This window comes from Halichoerus grypus, chromosome 5, assembly GCF_964656455.1.
Source record: "Halichoerus grypus chromosome 5, mHalGry1.hap1.1, whole genome shotgun sequence".
NCBI classification, from domain to species: domain Eukaryota; kingdom Metazoa; phylum Chordata; class Mammalia; order Carnivora; family Phocidae; genus Halichoerus; species Halichoerus grypus.
Window position 1 is genome coordinate 35,685,978 of NC_135716.1, and position 19,385 is coordinate 35,705,362.

At 39.8% G+C, this 19,385-nt stretch overlaps 1 protein-coding gene across 1 annotated transcript in view; it reads left to right on the forward strand.

The window, feature by feature from the left end:
- Window positions 1–600: 600 nt before the first annotated feature.
- Window positions 601–19,385, forward strand: part of YWHAZ (tyrosine 3-monooxygenase/tryptophan 5-monooxygenase activation protein zeta) — a 31,687-nt gene continuing 12,902 nt past the window's right edge. The window contains exons 1-2 of the mRNA XM_036072723.2: window positions 601–982; window positions 4,132–4,436. Coding sequence (XP_035928616.1) covers window positions 4,143–4,436 — 294 coding nt within the window. The 5' untranslated portion in view covers window positions 601–982; window positions 4,132–4,142. The remainder of the gene's footprint in view (window positions 983–4,131; window positions 4,437–19,385) is intronic.

Here is a 19,385-nt window from a genome sequence, read left to right on the forward strand (position 1 = left end):
CTGCGCACAGATCCCGAGTCCCCTATTGGAAAACTTTCCCGTCACTCAGCCCATACTCCGGGGCCGGATTCCTCTCTCTATTCCGAGCCTTAAAAGGTCTAAGGCCGCTTTCCGCGAGCCAGCAGGTAAAAGTCGCGGCGGAAGGGAGGAAGGGAGGGGCCGCGCGCTAAGGTTGGCCCCGCCTGGCGATCGGGTGCGGCGGGCTGGGGGGTAGCGCGCCGCACCGCCTCTCCCGATCGTCTGACCGCGCCCTCCCCTGCCACCCCCAAATCCTGATCACAATGCCAGAGCGGCGGAGCCACTCGCGTAATCCAGCCCCGGGACGACCCAGGAGGCAGTTACCACCGCGAAGCACGGAGGGCGGGGCGGGCCTGGGCGCGGGGAGGGGTTGGGGGGGATGTGAAAGGTCCCGGATGTTGCTGAACCGGAGCCCCTTCTAGAGGGAGTGACTGGCGCAGGCGCAGAAGGGCCGCACGGAAAGCTAAGGTGGGGGTGGGGAGGAATTTCCTTGCTGGTTTAGAGGAAGAGTGAGTCTGTGGAGGTTGCGGGGGATTCGAGAAGGCGAGGTAGGCAGGCAGTGGTGGGAAGGAAAAAGGAAGGAGCTTCCTGCCCAGGCTCACTCTCCCAAGAGCAGAGAAGTTGGAAGCTGAGCGGGGTGGGGAGGAGCGTTGGTAGCGGGAGAAGTGTACGCTCCTCCGCTCGCCCTCTAGCGCGGGCGGGCAGGACGCGCGCGCTAGGGAGCGGCGGTTGCACTGGGCCCCCAGAGCTGTGGGCACCAATCAACGGTTGCCATAGCAGCGTTTGACGTCATCGTGCGTGTGGTGCCCCTGCTGTCGGGGCTGGTGATTGGAGGAAACCCCGTGTCTGCGGAGCCGCTGTAGCCTGTGAGCAGCGAGATCCACGGACAGAGTCTCAGCCTCGCCGCTGCCGCCCAGAGACTGCTGAGCCCCCGTCCGTCCGCCGCCACCCACTCCGGACACAGGTAAGGGACCCGGCCGCCGCCGCCTAGTCTCACTCCTTCCTTTCCCAGACCAAGCTTCCGAAAGCGTGGGGGCCGTCCCCGCTCCACAGCGCCTCAGCCCCGCTCGCCCGGCGGTAGCGGCGCTGGGCTGAGGCGGAGTCTCCTCTGGCGGAGACGGGCGGCGGCTTCTTTTCCGCCTGGTTCGGGCGGGCGGCTCGCGGCCGCCTCGGGCTACTTGCTTCCGGATCGACGCCTCGGCCCCGATAAGCGCCCGTTCCCGGACCCCGTCCCCGGGGTGGAAAGGGCGCCCACACGCGAGATCCCCGGGGAGCCGCCCGGTCGCCGGCTGCCGGGGGTGGCCGAGGCTCCTCTGGGCGCGATCCGTTCCCACCCGCGCCCCCTCCTCGTCGCCGCCCCGCTCCCGCCCGAGATAATGACTCGGCGGCTGCGGGCATTGCAGTGGCGCAGGTGAGGCCGCCCCCTCCCCTCGCCGCCCTCCCCTCCCCTCCCCTCGCCGCCCTCCCCTCCCCTCCCCCTGCCTCTCCCGCCCGCTCCTCCGCGCAGCCTCCGCGCCCAGCGCTGCGGCGACGGCACCCAGCCCTCCCCCACCCGGGCGGCGGCGCGGCAGCGGGGCTGGGCCTGGGGACCGGGCCGCGAGCCGAGGCCGGCCCGGAGGCGCCCGCCAGGTACTCTAGGGCGAGGCCTCGTTTCGGGCACGAGGGGGAGCCGGCTCTGGGGTGGGGCTGGCCTGGGACCTGGGGCCGAATTTCCTGGGTTCTTCAGTGGGGTGGGGGATGGGGCTGCGGTGGGGGTTTTTGTTTTTTTTTTTTTTGTTCCCCCTCAGGGTGAATGGGGGGCTCTGAGCCCAGGTGGCGATAGAGAAGAGAATGGGGAAGGCGGTGGGCCGGCGTCTGGCTCGCCTGCCCGGTGGGCTTGAACGGGAGGGTCCCCGTGCTGGCTTTTTAGACGCTGTTCCCCTCTCGGGGCGGGTGAGGCTGAGCGTAACAGCCGGCGGTGGCCCAGCTCGCCTGGGTGTGGCTCTTGCCCCCTCCCCCACCTGCTGCAGCTGTCGGGTCCTTATAGACTAAATGAGCACCAGCGGTGTCCGGTGGCGGAGGAGACGGGTGGGAGAGTGGGGTGTGTCCGCCGCCCGGCCGGTCTTGGTTCCGCTTCTGCGGGAGGCGCTGGCGTCTCTGCCCCCGGGGCGGGCGGGCGGCTCCCCCCCCTTCCCCCGGCTCGGGCGGGGGCGCGCTGCTCCTCCCTCTCCCTCTCGCTCTGGTGGGGGGAATTAGCACTCAGCAGTAGGTTGGGCTCCTTGACACAGATCCGCCATGACAAAGAGGGAGAATCGGGGACTTGGGCGGAGCCAAGGAGGGGTGGTTGCGGATAGCGCGCACGGAAGGATTTGCACTTCAGAGTCAAGGTCTGTCCGTGTTCGTTTCACCTCAGTCGACGTCTTAGGTTGGTTAAGGGTTAAAATGGGTGCGGCGAGTCCTCTCCGCAATACAGAGGCGAGGCTTTGGAGTACTACTCTGTGAGAAATGCACTTCCCTTGTACCCGAGGGGTTGGGGAGAGAAACCTTTGTACTGTTTTTTTTTTTTTTTTTTTTAAGATTTTATTTATTTGCTAGAGAGAAAGACAGCCAGAGAGGGAACACAAGCAGGGGGAGTGGGAGAGGGAGAAGCAGGCTTCCCGCTGAGCGGGGAGCCCGATGCGGGGCTCGATCCCAGGACCCTGGGATCATGACCTGAGCCGAAGGCAGACGCTTAAGGACTGAGCCACCCAGGCGCCCCTGTACTGGTTTTTGATAATTTTTCGTTAGAAGCAGCATTAACCTGAGAGCGTTTTGAGTTCCTAAGGGAAAAATTAGTAATTTCAGGGGTGTGTGTGGGGGGGGTATGAGATCATAAATTTTAAATAGTTTTGCATTGGCACGGTATACCTCACAAATAAGCTAGCTGATTAGTTCTTTACCCTGTTCGATTTGGCTTTTAAAAAAGGTATTATGGGATTTCCCTGGGAAGGTAAAGGATGTGATACTGGGGAGTCAGTTCCTATAGTGACTGTGGCTCTTCTGTTCACCTTTTAATAGTGCACTTCAGGCTGTATATTTATCTTTAAAATCACTTATTCTGTGGGATCAGTGTATGGCTTAGTATCTTTCTGTGCTGTTTTAGCACCTTTCAAAAGGATATCTTTAAGGAAAAGTGTAACGGGTAAATTAAAAGGTCTAGGGAGCTTTAAAATGAAAGAATTAAGTGAGAAGTTAGGGTAAAGGCAGCTTGAGTGACAATTAAGTTTTGACTACTAGAAACACTGTAATTTTATATTTAAACTGGAGCAATGACATAGAAAACACTGACCACACTAGAAGCACTTAACATACACATTTTAGTGCTCATGTATGATGGTAAGTTGTAGGACTCATGGATGTGTATTTTTTAAGCATGTATGCATAAAACAAGGTACAGGTAATGAGGCTTTAGGATCTGTTAGCGATTGTTGGTGCTTGTTTTATATTCAGAATGCCTTAAATCAAGCAATTTGGCCTATTCTCCCAGAAAATTGTCATGCTGTGATCAGCTGGCAATTGGGGTGGGGGTAATACCAATAAAATTTAGACTTACACATTTCTGACAAGAATAGTAGGTATTATTAAAGTAAAAAGACATGAGTTACATTAAACTGACCTGAATCATGATTCTGTGGAAGTACGGTAGAGGTTGTAATGTTGTTTGTTGACAGTGCTTTCACTAAAAAAACAAACACAACTGCTTAATTTTGGATTACTTATGGTACTGGAAATTGGAATTGAGATTTGGGCCAAGTAAGGTAAGGGTTGGATTTTAAGGTAGCCTCTTTACCAGATGTGCTTTGGCTTTATGTGAAATTAGGATCTTCTGAACAAAGATGGTATAATGCAATTTTAGTTTTGCTTCTCATTTACTTTATATTTATGGCTTTAAATTTGTCCCCTGAATGCGGAGTATGCCCTCTCCCTTTTTTTTTCCTATTCTGGTCATCCTTTTGTGAGGCTGCATTAAATTCCTCACATGAAGATTCTTCCATAGGCATTAAAGTTTGAAATGTTAATATAACTTATTTACAAAAGGTATAATTTTGAGTCTGTTCGATGGAAAAATCTAAATGCTACTTTTTTTCCCTGCAGAACATCCAGTCATGGATAAAAATGAGCTGGTGCAGAAGGCCAAACTGGCCGAGCAGGCTGAGCGATATGATGACATGGCAGCCTGCATGAAGTCTGTAACTGAGCAAGGAGCTGAATTATCCAATGAGGAGAGGAATCTTCTCTCAGTTGCTTATAAAAATGTTGTAGGAGCCCGTAGGTCATCTTGGAGGGTCGTCTCAAGTATTGAGCAAAAGACGGAAGGTGCTGAGAAAAAACAGCAGATGGCTCGAGAATACAGAGAGAAAATTGAGACCGAGCTAAGAGATATCTGCAATGATGTACTGGTGAGAATCATTCAGACTAGCTTCATTATAATATAGGGCTCCTATAATGAATGTCAAGTGTTACTTTCAACTTTTTCTTTCTTTGGTTTTTCTTTTCCTTTAAAAAATTGAATGTTCTAAATTTTGAAGTCTTCAGGGTGTCATTACTAAAAGGTATTAAAACAGTTGTGGGTAAATTGGTATAAAATAAATGCAGTACTGATTATCAGTTCAGGTAGACTAAAAAAGACTAGTAGTGTATTTTGTGCTAATTGAAAAAATAAACTATTATCATTTCAGTTATGGTTAAGGTATTTATAGTAGTTATAGAGCTCATTTTCTTAACTGTACATCTGCGGATACAGGAATTTTACGTATCTTGTTTTATGTAAGAGAGATGTAGTAGGAGACTCATTGTAGACATAATATCCTTACCTGGTTTAGCCACTAAAATGTAATGAATCAGCTATACAAAAAACTGTGGCTTCAGAGTTGCTTTTTGCCTCTTCCTGCATTTAAGTATTAGAAGTCAGCTTTGAACACTGACAACCACAATAAAAGATTATGAATAACTCAAACTTGATTTTTCTAGGTTCAATCAAGAAGTATTTTAAGAATTTAGTACATACTGTCATTGAAGCACTGCTTCTCTAAAAAGCTTAAAAGAATTGAACATTGCATTTTAGCTAATTTTAATCAACCTTCTTAAAAATGATAGCTTTCTCATTGAGAAAAGTTTAAATCTTAGGATAAATTGGTAGGAGATCCAGTCATTTAGTATATAACATGTACATCAGTACTTTTCCTTTTTAATGAACCAGGAGTGATTTTACTAAATGATTACCTATTGGACTTGGGTCTCACTCAGTATGGCGGGGCACTTATGTATAGAGTATCCCAATTTCTCTGGACAGGTTACTGGTTCTGGGACTCCGAATAGAAATCCAGGTGCACACTTATTTGAAACTTGTTCATGGAAGGGGTACTCTAATGAGCAACATAGGATTATTTCTGTGGTTTTAGGTTTAGGGCTTTTGTTAAAGTTGTGTTGGTATTAAGATTCCTTCACAAAAGTTTTTAATTACTAATGGGATAGCTTTAAGTCCTAAATTATTCTCAAATGATATTTTCTTTAGGCTGTATTTCAAAGAACAGTATTTTTTATCTTAACAGGGGTTCACAAAGTCTTCTCTACATGTAGTGTCTGTCTCGGGTGGGGTTTTTGGGTTTTGTGGTTTTTTTCTTTTAAATCTTTACATTAAGAGGCGTCATTTATTTCTAAGGTGGGAAAGGAATTCTTTGTTTTTATTAAGGCTAAATAACATGTTTATCTTGTGATTTGCTAAGGTAGTAATATTTAAAATTCAAAAATACGTCTTTCTATAATAATAAAACGTGTTGGGTTTTTTCCTCCCTTGCTTTCTATGCGGACTAATACCTGTGTAGATGTTACTGAATTTTCGCGCTGGTGTTTTTCCTCCAATTACACTTGATAATTTTTATTTTGGTTTCAAAGAATTTGTTGAGTTATAACTTAAGACAAAAGCCAATCTTAGGAATAAAAGGGGATGTAGTAACATTTACTCTTTACTAACAAGCTTCTTTGCTATTCCAGGTAGGTATTTGCATGTTTTTCCTACACAAAGTATAAAAGCTCCTGTCATTGCGAGGATTTTTCTAGGAAAAGACTGTAGCAGTTTTAACTTTGCTTCCCTTTGGTTTCCTTATCAAAAAAAAAAATACTGCATAGGATCAGTGGATGGTAATAACTAGATTAATCTCTAGCTTCTTTGATTGATCTTTGATCTTTATTAAGGGGATTTGATATTGGTGACTATCCATGTTCTTCAGAAGAGTACTGGCCTCTCACTAAGTCTAAATGAAATTTCCATCTTGAGAGTATAGATAAATGAAAGTTTAATTGCTTTACCATACCAGAGCTAAACAAATTTTTGCTTCCAGCCTTGGTCTTTTAGTGACCTAAAAGCAGATCTTTTAGCTCTGCTCTGTTAGTGATCTTTGCATAGTTCATGCTTCCTAACATATAGTATCTACTCAGGTATTTGCTGAGTAAATGAACAAAAAGGCTTTTTCAGAAAAGAGGATAATAGAACTAGGTCAGCAGCACTGCTAATTTTCCAAGACCTTTTCTGTTTCATCTTGGGAAAATTCGGTATTTACAGATACTGTGGTTCTTTTTCAAGTAGACCCATCATCTTTTTTCAAACAGGTCATGTTGGCTGTGGAAACATCTTGCATAAAATTCCTTTTCCCTCTTTGAGTAAAATCGAAGAATAAAATAGAGCAGAACTGACATTTCTCCTAGAGAAAAAACTTTCTGATGTATTTGATGATCAGGGAAAGTTTCCCTTAATTATATTGTAAGGTCTTACATGGTAAAAAAAATATATATAATCACAATTTTTATTCTAGTTTTTTTCTGAACTTTGACTCCCCTCCCCCCCGTTTGAGAAAAATAAGCAGGTAATCCCTTTTCAGAATTAATGTTACTGATCAGTTGCATCAGTAATGAAACAGACTTCATTGTTCTATTGAGCACCTGCATCATACTGGCCAAGACCTCTTCCCATAAAAAGGAGCTAAGTTTTTCTGAAGAGCTCTTCAGTCTTTTATTAAATGGTCACTGCCATTCTGGTATAAGCGTTTATCAAGTGTTTAATTAATATCATTTATTAAACAGAGAAAAGGTAGTCTTGTTAGTTTGTGTAAGAGTTATAGAGCATTATTGTGGAAGATGGTCACAGGCATGTTCTTCACAACATGGACTTCTCTTTTCGCAAGAGAACTTGGGGTTCTTCCTTGTGTTGTTAGTTTGAAGTTTGCAGTATGTGAACTAATGCAATCTGCCTTTCCTGCCAGATCTTAGACAAAAGCTCTTTTGGTAGTAGGGTAAGGACTCAACACTAGTGATCTCTACTACCTCCTCTGCATAAATCCACAGGAAGCAGCCAAAAACTGGATAGTTTTGTCTTGAACATGAAATGACAAAATACATACTAGAAAACCTAATTGCAGTTCTAAGAAGAATGTAGTGGTGTAAAAAGAATACCACATTTTGAGTCGGACCAACTTTTTACCATCTAATAGTTACAAGGCCTAAGGAAATCAATCAGTTCCTCTGAGAAAACTGAGTTCAATTAAATGACAGTAATGTCTACCCCATAGGATTGTTACAGAGAATGAAAATCAGGAGGCTCTTAACTCTAGAGTCCAGGAATGGGATTTAAAAGATCCAGGAAGCCTTAAAAACTGTATTTTTGTGGGGCAGAGGGTCCATTTTGACTAGTAAATTTTCCAGAGTTTCATTAAAAAATCTGAAAGCCACTGGTATAAGGCAAAAAACAGCTTATAGGAGGTGAAGCAGTAAAATCTTGAATCTGGCATCTGTAACAGTTGGCAACAGTAGTTGAGTAATAGCAATAGTTACTCAGTTAACTTGAGTTCCATTTTATTATGCTCTTCATTTTTATTTGCCCCAGGCAGTTTTAAGGTGTGGGTGCTGGGCACTGGTTTTTATCTGTAGACTACAGAACTGCCATTAAGCAGGAACAAGCTAGGAAACCAGGTAGCTTTTGGGGCTTTGCTGGTCTGAATATATTGTGTGCCTTGGGCTTTAAAACCACTATTTGGAATTGTAAGCTGACAGCCACTAGGCAGCTTATTTATTGGAATAAGGGCTTCTCAAAAGAATTCTGCAGTGTCATACTCATCTTTATTACTTAATATATTTACATGTTTTTTTTCAAATGGCTTTTGGTATGTTTGAAAATACAAAGACCTTCTGTTGCATAGTAGATACACCTACAGTCTCTTCCAGGGAGGAATACATTGGACAGACTCTTCTTGATAATAAAATTCATTATTTTTGGAGAGTTGTCATGATAAGCAGTATTGCACCTGGTAAGGTAGTTTATACAGTTGGAAAGTCTGAGGTGTGTGATGTGAAAATGAAAGGAAATAAAGGAATGAAAATAGAAAGGCAGGTGATTGCTCTTTGGTGGAAAGGGGAAGAATAACCAACAACTTAAGAGCAACAGGCTACCTATCCTTTTTCAGTATAGCAGTACTTCACTAAGAATGCCTTTCTACCTGTTCTAGTAAAAGATGGAGATGCTTAGTTTTAGTGATGAGCTGTGAAGATGATGATGATGATTAGTGTGTTAAAAGTGAACTAAGAGGAAAAGTTTAAAGGATTCGAAATTGGAATTAGAGTGAAAAACCTGAGTTAAAATCTCAAGAATAGGAAGTACAGGCACACTTAAAATGATTCAACTCTTAATCTACCCAAGAAAAAGGAAGAAATTGTATGTGGCCCCCACAGAGGCATTTTGAATTAGAAAGGTGGAAAATAAGCTCCCTTTGAGTTATAATAGCTCCCCAAGAGTAATTTTGCTTTTCATTTGTTCTTTTAAGAACACTCAGCTTTACTAGTAAAGAAATCCTAGTGGTAACACCTCAATAGTGGTACAATAGAAGCATCCTAATTGGTTAATTGAAAAGTAGTTTATATGATCATACTTGTTTTAAACATTTGTTTTAAATTAAAATACAGATGTATATGTTCATTTGTCCATTTTTAATGTGAGGCGAAGGCCTTTTCAAATAATTCGCTAACTACCCCTATCAATGATGTATCCTTTATAAAATACAGTTTGAGTCTGCATAGTAGAGTGAGAATTTAAATGTTTGGTAAGCAATCAGTTCAGAATCCCTCTAGAAATGTGTAATTTTTTCTAATCTTTTAGTTGTCAAACCCATGCTATTTGTCTGTATGTAACTCCCTTTAAAAACTAGTTGTTTCCTCACCCCCCCCCCCCAAAAAAGTGCTCTTCCAAAGCACTCCATTTAGTTTTCATAGTAACATATCTTTTCACACTTGTATATCCTAACATTTAAATAACAGAACATTTTGGGGCGCCTGGGTGGCTCAGTCGTTAAGCGTCTGCCTTCGGCTCAGGTCATGGTCCCAGGGTCCTGGGATCGAGCCCCGCGTCGGGCTCCCTGCTCCGCGGGGAGCCTGCTTCTCCCTCTGCCACTCCCCCTGCTGTGTTCCGTCTCTCACTGTGTCTCTCTCTGTCAAATAAATAAATAAAATCTTAAAAAAAAAAAAAAAATAACAGAACATTTTAAGTAATTATAGCCAGTATAGTGGCATGGTTTTGGAAACAAATATCAGACTATTGGTCAGATATCTTAACAGATGTCAATAACTGCTGATAGAAGCTGAGGGGGAGTCCAGAGAGTAGCTGAAAAGTCTATCCTCAAGCATTTAGCCTAAGTCCTGGGCATTGTCGGGTTTGCTTACCTAGAAGTGAAGAATATAGTATAATCCAGGTTATCAATTAAGTGAAATTTGGTTAATCCAGCAGTTAAGGTTTTGTAGAAGAGTTGTTGCATTCTAGATCATTCTATTAGAACGTTAGGTGGGGGCAACATTGCTTCCTTTAAAAGGCTTTTTCAATAATTTTGCAAGAGATGAGACTAGGAGAGATGGGTACTGGCTAGATTATACTATACTATTATACATACCTAGCATAATGTTATAAACTAAGGAGTGGGGGACTTCAAAGGCCATGGAAAAACTTAAGGCCCGGGAAAGTGACACCAAATTTTGCCTCTTAGAAGGTAGATTGGTAGACATGCAAAAAATAGTTGTTTTTATAAGGAAAATCAGCTTTTATAATTTTACAAATTTTTTGAAGATTTGATCTGGTTCTTTGGACTCATTTTCTTCTACTAGTATCAGAATAGATTCTCAGTGCCCATATAATGGATATATAGTTAACCATTGTTTATACATTAATCTTGTTTTTATACCTGGGGCTTTAACCTATGAAAGACTTGGGGGTTTTTTCCCCCCATAAATACAGTATCTTTTCATACCTGGTAAGTGGTTCTAGCATATAAAGGGAGTCCCGTATCTGAAATAGTTTTGCCCTTATAATACTGAGTTAAATGTTACTGGGCCATTGAGATTAATTTGACTATACATTTTTGATCCCAAAGTAAGTGATCTTTGGCGCATTCATAGTGAAGAATGTATATGCATATGAGAAATTTTCTTTTAAAAAGTTAAAATTATAGATGTTCTGATGTCAGCCATATTAAAAAAACTTGTCCATTGAAATTATAATAGGTGTTAGAAATTTTTTTTCCCCCTAGAATTTCTAAGATCCCTATTGTGATTTCATCCTGGTTCTTGTAGTTTGATTAGTATGATGGTTTTACATTGAGAATAAACAGTGCTCTTTAGGGGATTTGGAATTGCTCTAAGTTTCAATATGCCAAAAGCCAGAGTTCATCTTTCTTTCGAAGTTATCTCTCCTTTCTATCGACTTAATTTTGGCAGTTCTGTGCTGCATACAGCTCTTATTATTTCTGTAAAGCACTGATTCCCTTCTGTCCTTCTGTTCGATCTTTGCCAAAATCCCGTACATAGAGCCTTTGGCTCTAGTTTGGTCTTAACCACTGTCCCTGATACAAGCCATTGCTAATTCTCATCTTTATGGCCTGAGCATTTCTGCTTCATTACTCTGCTTTAGAATTTACTTTAGTCTTGTTTTTGTTTTTTCCAACTTCAGAGGATTGGCTCCATTCCTTCATTCTCCTTGAAAACAGAATGGACGGTTCATGTTTGTGGTATTTAATTTGATATTAAGCATATCAGTATTTTTTAAGTAGCACAGATTCTAATTTGGCTTGGGAGGAATGGAGTGTTTAGCCACCATATCTCAGCAGTTTCCATGGTATTAGGCACATTGCTGTGCTACAGGTCATTCTTCGTTTGTTCTTTCTGAATAAAAAACTTCTATCTGCAAAAATGTAGTACCAGTTGTCATTTGTCATTGATTTAGTTGTGCATTTTCTGGTAAGATAATGTGACATAAGTAGTAATGTGGTATAGAATAGTCTTTTTCTTTTTTTTTTTTTTAAGATTTTATTTATATGACAGAGCACAAGCAGGGGGAGCTGTAGACAGGGGGACCAATGAGGGGCTCACTCCCAGGACCCTGGGATCATGACCTGAGCTAAAGGCAGACGTTTAACCAACTGAGCCACCCAGGCGCTCTGTAGAAGAGTCCTGTATCTTGTCAGAGTTCACTTTTGTTTTCTGTTGGCTTATTTTATTGCTACAGTGTGGCTCTTAAGGCAACAGAGCATGGATGTATAGCTGATTTGGTATCAGTATGATCCTGTGATACGGACATGCACATTTGTTTACACTCGAATAGATTATTAAAAGGTTTCAACATCTAAACTTTTGTGACTTTTCTTTTGATAGAATTTGTATGAGCGTTCTTCTCTTTTCCCCCAAATAAAGATATGCTTACAGTGGTGTTAGCCACAGGTAGGATGGCAAGTTAAGAATGTAAGGACAGTCTGTCAAATGTTAATATGTAGAGTTAAATAGACCAAAATAAGACTTTGTTCAGTGGGTTGACCTGTATGCCTGTTCATTTTTTTAAAATGTAGGAAAGACCCTATTGCATTTAATTTTCAAGGAGTGCCCAATTTTGTTGTATTGGGATTTCATTTACTTGAATTGTTTAATGAGTAGTTAAAAACATTTTTTAGTGGAGGTTAATTCCTATCTTGAAAACAAGTTTTGGGATCTAAGAGGGTTTTTTGTTTGTTTGTTTGTTTGTTTTTAATTAGTATTACCAAGGAACCCAGTCTGAGTTGTGTGTGTCTCATCTTGATTAATTACAAATGCTTTTCTGAGAAAAACCTACTTGTTGATCCAAGACTCATGAATTGTCTGCTCGTAATTTTTTTGCTTCTTAAAACATACAATAAACACCATTGTCCAGAGTTTAGGAGGACGTAGACATACTTGGACCACATTTAACCCAGGGACATTTGGTGAAATCCTACCCCAAATGCATTACTTTTAAAATGCGATTCTGTGAAATTGACAGTTGAGGGCAGTATTATATATAGGCAGGCTGTAGTATACTTAGAACAAATTCTCAGTTCAATAATTTGAGTACTTTACTACTGTGTTTGGAAGATGTTCAGAAATAGACATCCTAAAGTGATCGTGTTCTTTGCTATGAGTAATGACTTTTCCGTCCAGTTTCTCCTTTGGTGGTTTTCATCTGATAGAAGGGCTTTTCATCAGACTTAATTAGATCACAGGGATAAGACTTGAAGAATAAACTTGTGTAATTTTTCTAAATGTATACTACCTTTAAAGGGATGATAGAATCTAGCACAGGCTATGCAAACTTGGGGTTTGAAATTTTTACTCATTTTATGACTTTGGGCAAGTTATTCCATCTCTGTGACTCTATTTCCACATCTTCAAAATGGGAATGGTGATAGTATCTACCTTGAGGATGTTTTGAGAATTATTGAGTTAACACACACCCATGGTGATATTAAAGGTAAGCAAATACACTGCTTACCTTTTTTTGTACCTCTGATATCACTTCAGTGTGACTTGATTTATTAATTTTGAGGTTAAATGTAAGAATTTTAATTGCATAAATTCCGTATATTTATTTTATAAGCTCCCTGTGTTATTGAAAAATAAATATATAATAATATTTATAAAAATAAATATTATATATATAGATATAATAAATACTAAAAGCCTCTGCTCTTAAAAAATCTTGACAACTTAGGGAAGTGGGCACATACCCAAATAATACAACAGAAAGACTTCGTGTTTGGTTAACTATGAAAGAGCTGGTCTTCACCTTTTTTTAAAGAGCAACTGATAAAATCTAGTCCCACTAGGGAGTTTATAATAATATAATACAGTGTGCATGTGCAAATTGAAAAACACTATAAAAAATGAGGTGTTTTAAACAAAAAGTGTTTTGTGGTGGAAATACTGAGAAATGGGGCCTTGGTTGGTGGTCAGCCCTGGTCAGGGTTGATGCCAACTATAAAAAGGGTTCTGCGTCAGGGGAGAAGGAGGAAAGCCCCCAAGCATGTTAGAACAGTTTTAACAGTTATCAGTTGGTGCTCTATAAATTCTTTTTGGTACCTTCTACCATTTATCATTTTATCATTAGGAGCTACATTTTGAATATGAGGTAGAACATTGATTATCCTGAGATTATTTTGCCTAGTATTAAGAATCCAAAGGCAGATATTCTCTGAACCTGATTTAATTTAGCAGTTTTTCATCCCACTTATTTTGAGTCTTTTCACCGAGGTGATTTTTTATTTTTTATTTTTTTTGTTTTTTTATTTATTTTTAAGATTTTATTTATTTATTTGACAGAGGGAGACAGACAGTGAGAGAGGGAACACAAGCAGGGGGAGCAGAAGAGGGAGAAGCAGGCTTCCTGCTGAGCAGGAAGCCCGATGCGGGGGGCCAATCCCAGGACCCTGGGACCATGACCTGAGCTGAAGGCAGACGCTTAACAACTGAGCCACCCAGGCGCCCCACCGAGGTGATTTTTTTAAAGACATACATACAAAATGTTTTAGAACACCAGGCTTTTTATCAGCTTTAAGTTTCCGCAGGTATCTTTTGATTCATTTTGGGGAAAATTTAAGGAGCAACTACTCTAGCTTTCAACAGGATTTAGGATGAAATTTTAGGCTGGCTTTAACATTTCCTTAAACACCAGGGTTAATATATCTTGGTTTTCTCAAATTCAGTTGTTGATTTTTTAGAAGTTAAATGGTGAAGATTTGCCATTTATTTATTAATGGAAAATGCATTCAGCTAAGTGATTGGTTACACTCCTCTGTGATCCCATCCTTGAAGTTAAGCGGCTCTGTCTTTTCATACTATATGACCTGATTTATAGGACACCTAAAATTTTACTCTTGTAGGCCAACATTGCATAGAAAGATGAGTTTAAGTCAAAATGTCTGCAAATTAATTCTTGACATGGCCTGATTCATTAGCATTTCTGGTGGAGCATTTTTCTAATTGGTTGGTTGGAAGCAACTAAATGAAGTTGCAGTTGAAAGAGGCCATTCCAGCCACAAGGGGGAGCAAGAGACTAATTTCCAAGTCAGTGGGCCCCAGTTGCCACAAAAAGCCTGCTTGCTTTTTAGAATTTTAGATTTAGGAATGATAAAAGGCTCAGTGGCTCTGCAGAATAAAGTGAAAGTTCTGAGAAAACTCTTTACACAAGGGAATTGTGCAAGACTAGAAATTTGAACTTACACAATGTGCTGTAAAATTTGATTTCCTATTGAGGTTGTTATTAAAAATGACTTTGAGATGTTACAAAGTTTTGTAACTAAATAATAAAATAAATTGGGAGTTGACTCATTGAATTTTAGGTTTGAAGCAGCATCCATCCTAGATTTTTTATTTTCACAGATAAGAAACTGAAGCTCAGAGGTTTAATGACTTATGTTAGGTCATACCATAAACATAATACTTTGTCTCTTACTATATATCACCTTAGTTGTAAATTGAGACATGATGTTTACTTTGCTATAAATGCATGAGTTTTTAGGAGGGAGTGAGGATTGTTGGAATAATTGGATAAAATCACCACTTTAATTTCATTAAAAACAGTGGCTTCAATTTTATACTGCATTTTAGGATTCTGTACTTAAATGAAAATAATGAGAATCTCATTTGTGAAAGCCTTTGTGTCTCAGTTTCCTGCCCCCCTTTCTCTTGTTAACCACTGGCATTTTTCATACATGATTTGTATGAAAGTAGAATATCTGTATCCTGACCTCTCCATTTGTTTTCATAGGAGAGGGCCATGGCAGTACAATCTAAAACAGGAATGGGTTATGGGAGCTTGATCTTTCCCATTCACGTATTTAGTGAGGTCAAGTCAAAGGAGACATACTCTAGGCATATTTTCAAATTGCAGTCCATAAATGTCTCATTAGGGGTTCTTTTGCTTTGGTATTCTGCGGCTATTTACTATTTGCTAATGACATGCATATTTATCTTAATGGAAATAAAATTTAGTACTAGTAGTGCAATACTAAGAAAAAGTGGGAGCCTCCTTTCTACCCCTCATATTTTTGTTTACAAATGTATCAGCACTTGTTTTTGTGCTGTTTCTCTCCTAAATACAAATTTTACCAATCAAATAAGGAAATTTGAAAAATACAATTGAGCACAAAAATGGTCTGAGCGTGGAGGAGCAAACTCACTGGTATTGTCATGTTCTAGAAATAGTCACTATTAAAAAGGATTTTTCTTTAAAACTTATTTTTATATAATATTAAATAACAAAAATGGAAAATAGCCTTTTTATTTTTACATATGGTAGTTAAATTCTTTCTAACCAGTTACCTTATTTTTTAACTTTTCATTTTGAAATAATTTCAACTTAGGGAAAAAAATTGGAAAAATAGTATGAAGTATTTCCCATATATCCTTTACCCAATTCCCTAAGTATTAACATGTCGTATATAACCACAGTATAATTATCAAAATTAGCATTTTGTAAAATAACTGATGAAATAAACTGTATAACCTAGAGAATTTATTCACAGATAGTACCACTTATAACCCCTAATTCAGAGTACTGGCCTGTTATTTTGTTGACTGTCCCTCAATTTGGATTTCTCCGGTGAGTTCTTATAATTCAGATGGTGCATTTTGGGAAGAATTCCATTTCCTGGAAGTGATATTGTGCCCTCTAGGAGACACGTGATACTATCCTGTTACTTAACCAAGATACCGAGATAGGACATTAATTTAAACCACTGAAGACTTGTAGAAACGCCGTATGATACAAAAGTATTAATCAGTTGAGTTTTTTTTTTTTAAGATAGACGGCACATAGTATGTTTGTTTTGTCAAAAGGTTATGAACTGAATGTATTTTGCCAAAGTACTTTCTGAATAGATTATGTCATTTTCTGATGGATTACTCTTTGAAAAGGGAAGATATCCCAGTTCTGTAACTTGTAATTTTGCTTTGAAAGACATAGTTCACTAGCTAGCTGGCTTCATGTATTCTAATTGGCAAGCCCAAATCACAGCATATAGGCCAGTGATTTAATTTAAGTGCATAGTCACTGTTCTTTAGGGCTGAAATAAATGTGTACTTTCTAATGGGTATTTGTTAATTTTTTAGATTTTAGTCTAAGGACCCTTAGTCTATAAATTGATTCTCATTTAAGAAAGAAAGGAAGAAAAAGTGACCTTGAGTTTAAAGAAAATCTAAGGAATAGTGGTGGGATAGGAAGTGCATTAGAGAAGTTTTCCTGGGATAAAATTGGAAGGGAGGTTTTGAAATTAATGTTGGAGTGAAACGCAGGAAGACTTTATCTCTGGATTTTTGTCTCCCTTAGCCTCCTTCAGGGTCATTACATAGAACCCTGCAGCTTATCCAGGGGTCTTGCAAGCATATTAGGATATATATGTACCTAGCCTCCCCTTGGCTGCTGTTTCTGAATATAGTTGACCCTTGAACAACGTGGGGGTTGGGGTGGAGACCACCCCCCTGTGCAGTTGAAAATTGTATAACTATTGACTCCCCAAAAACTTAACAGCCTTCTGTTGGCTGGAAGCCTTACCAGTAACATAAACAGTCTGTTAACACATATTTTGTATGTTATAGGTGTTGTACACTGTATCCTTAAAATTAAACTAGAGAAAATACAATGTTAAGAAAATCGTAAGGAAGAGAAAATACATTTATAGTACCATACTATTAAAAAAAAAACCCACTTCTAGGTGGACCCATGCAGTTCAAACCCATGTTGTTCAAGGGTCATCTGTATATGTGCTTATAACACCCAAACACTTGTCATTTTGGAGCAATGTCTTAGGTCTTTAGAGAAAACAGAATATTGTTTTTTCTCTTTTTTGCAGAATAATCATTACCTTACAGTACCAACCTTAAGAATTTCTATCATGTTTTAACTAGAAGTTGGGTAAGATGATGAACTTTTGATAGTTTTCAGGTTGCTGAACTAAGTTTATTTCCTCAAGATTATTCTAGGTTTCTTCTGTTCTATTAAAATGAAACTGTTTGAATTATGCATATGTAATTCAGCCTGGGGATTTAATATTTAAGTGCCTAATATGTATAAAACTTGTTTCTGTAAAGAGCCTATAAGTAGGTTAAGAATAGATATGTATGTGAAAAGTTAAAGGTATAAAATTAAATTTTTTACTCTGGATAATTTAGATGTTAAAGAGCATAGGATATGAAGTAAAAAAATAAAATAAAAATTTATTTTCTGATTTTTGTCCTACCTGCTCAGAGGTAATCTGTATTAGCCTTAGTCCTATTTTTACCCTTCTGGGAATTTATCGTTCCTATGCAAACAATTCTATCCTTGAAGAAGACACATGAGTTAGGATTATATACAAAGTACTCTGAGGGCACCTGGCTGACTTAGTCAGTAGAGTATGGGACTCTTGATTTCAGGGTTGTAAATTTGAACCCCACGTTGGGTGTAGAGATTACTTAAAAATAAAATCTTTAAGAAACAAGCAAAACCAAAAAACTCCCCAAAGTATTCTGTAACTTGTGCACACACATGCACTTTGGTGTATGTCTTAGGCTTTATTCCATATTGACACCTCATTTTTAAAATGTTTTGTAGCGTTACATATGTGTACTATAATTTATGTGTATATATGTGTAATATAATTTATTTAGTCCATTATTGACAAATTAGGATATTTCCTTTTTTTCTTTAATTAAAAGCTCTTGGGGTGCCTGGGTGGCTCAGTTGGTTAAGCATCAAACTCTTGATTTCAGCTCAGGTCATGATCTTAGGAGTTGTGGGATTGAGCCCCATGTTGGGCTCTGCTCAGCGCATAGTCTGCTTGTCCTTTTCCCTCTGCTCCAACCCCTGCTTGTGCTAGCTCGCTCATTTGCTTGCTTGCTCGGTCTTTAAAATAAATAAAATCTTTAAAAAAAAAAAAAAACTCTTCACTAAACACTAGAGGTATAGAAAACATAGGCCTAAACTGAATAGTTTTGAGAATTAGCTTTAGGGAGAACATAGAATTAGAGCTGGATATTTAAAGGTGGATGGTATTTAGCACAGATTGCTTTAAATCAATAGTGATGCATGGACTCCTTTTAGAGGGGGTCCCTGAGGTCACAATTATTTTTATGATAATACTGAGTCACCATTGATTCTTCACTGTGTGGACATTAGCACTGATGCAAAAACTGCTGGTCCTAATACTAAGTGGGACCATACTGTATTAGTAATTTATGTATTCCTCACCACCACCCATCTAGTTTTTTGGGGCGGTGGATACTGGCTTTACTTACTGTCCTTGAAGCTATAAAATCATTAATAGCCCTTATGTAGATAATCTTTTTAATATTCTGTGAGGCATAATGAGAAGTATAACAGTTAACCTCCAGGAAAAGTTTTTGTGATTGAATCGTGAGCTGAACTTAGCTGCTCCCTTTTTTTACCCCACAGAACACTCTTTACTTCAAAGAATGACAGAAAGGCAAGCTATGGTTATTCAGGCTTGAGTATTTGGCAGACATCTTGAAAATGAAGAAGTGATCTTGTCACTTTAATGAAAACAAATGGTATTTGTGACCAGTGGTAAAAGTTAAGCTTTGAAACACAAATGAGAATTTTGGAAAACTTGTATCCACCACTTCCATGATCTTGACAGCTTTCTAAATTTTTTTAATGAGTATAAAGCAGTCCTAAAACCAAAAATCTTTAAACCTTAAATATGGAGCATTTATTGTTATTACTTAGTTTTTTTCTAGAACATGTATCTGTTTATTTTTTTATTTTTTTTTAAGATTTTATTTTTTTATTTGGAGAGAGAGCACAAGCAGGGGGAGCAGCAGTCAGAGGGAGAGGGAGGAGCAGGGAGCCAGATGCGGGGCTCGATCCCAGGACCCTGGGATCATGACCTGAGCTGAAGGCAGATGCTTAACTGGCTGAGCCACCCAGCCACCCTGAAAGTGTACGTTTAGAGAGAAAGAATAAGTACTTATGGTTGGGAGGAATAAGTTAGCATTTTTTAAACATAAGGAAATTAGATCACATAAGAGGAGGGGGA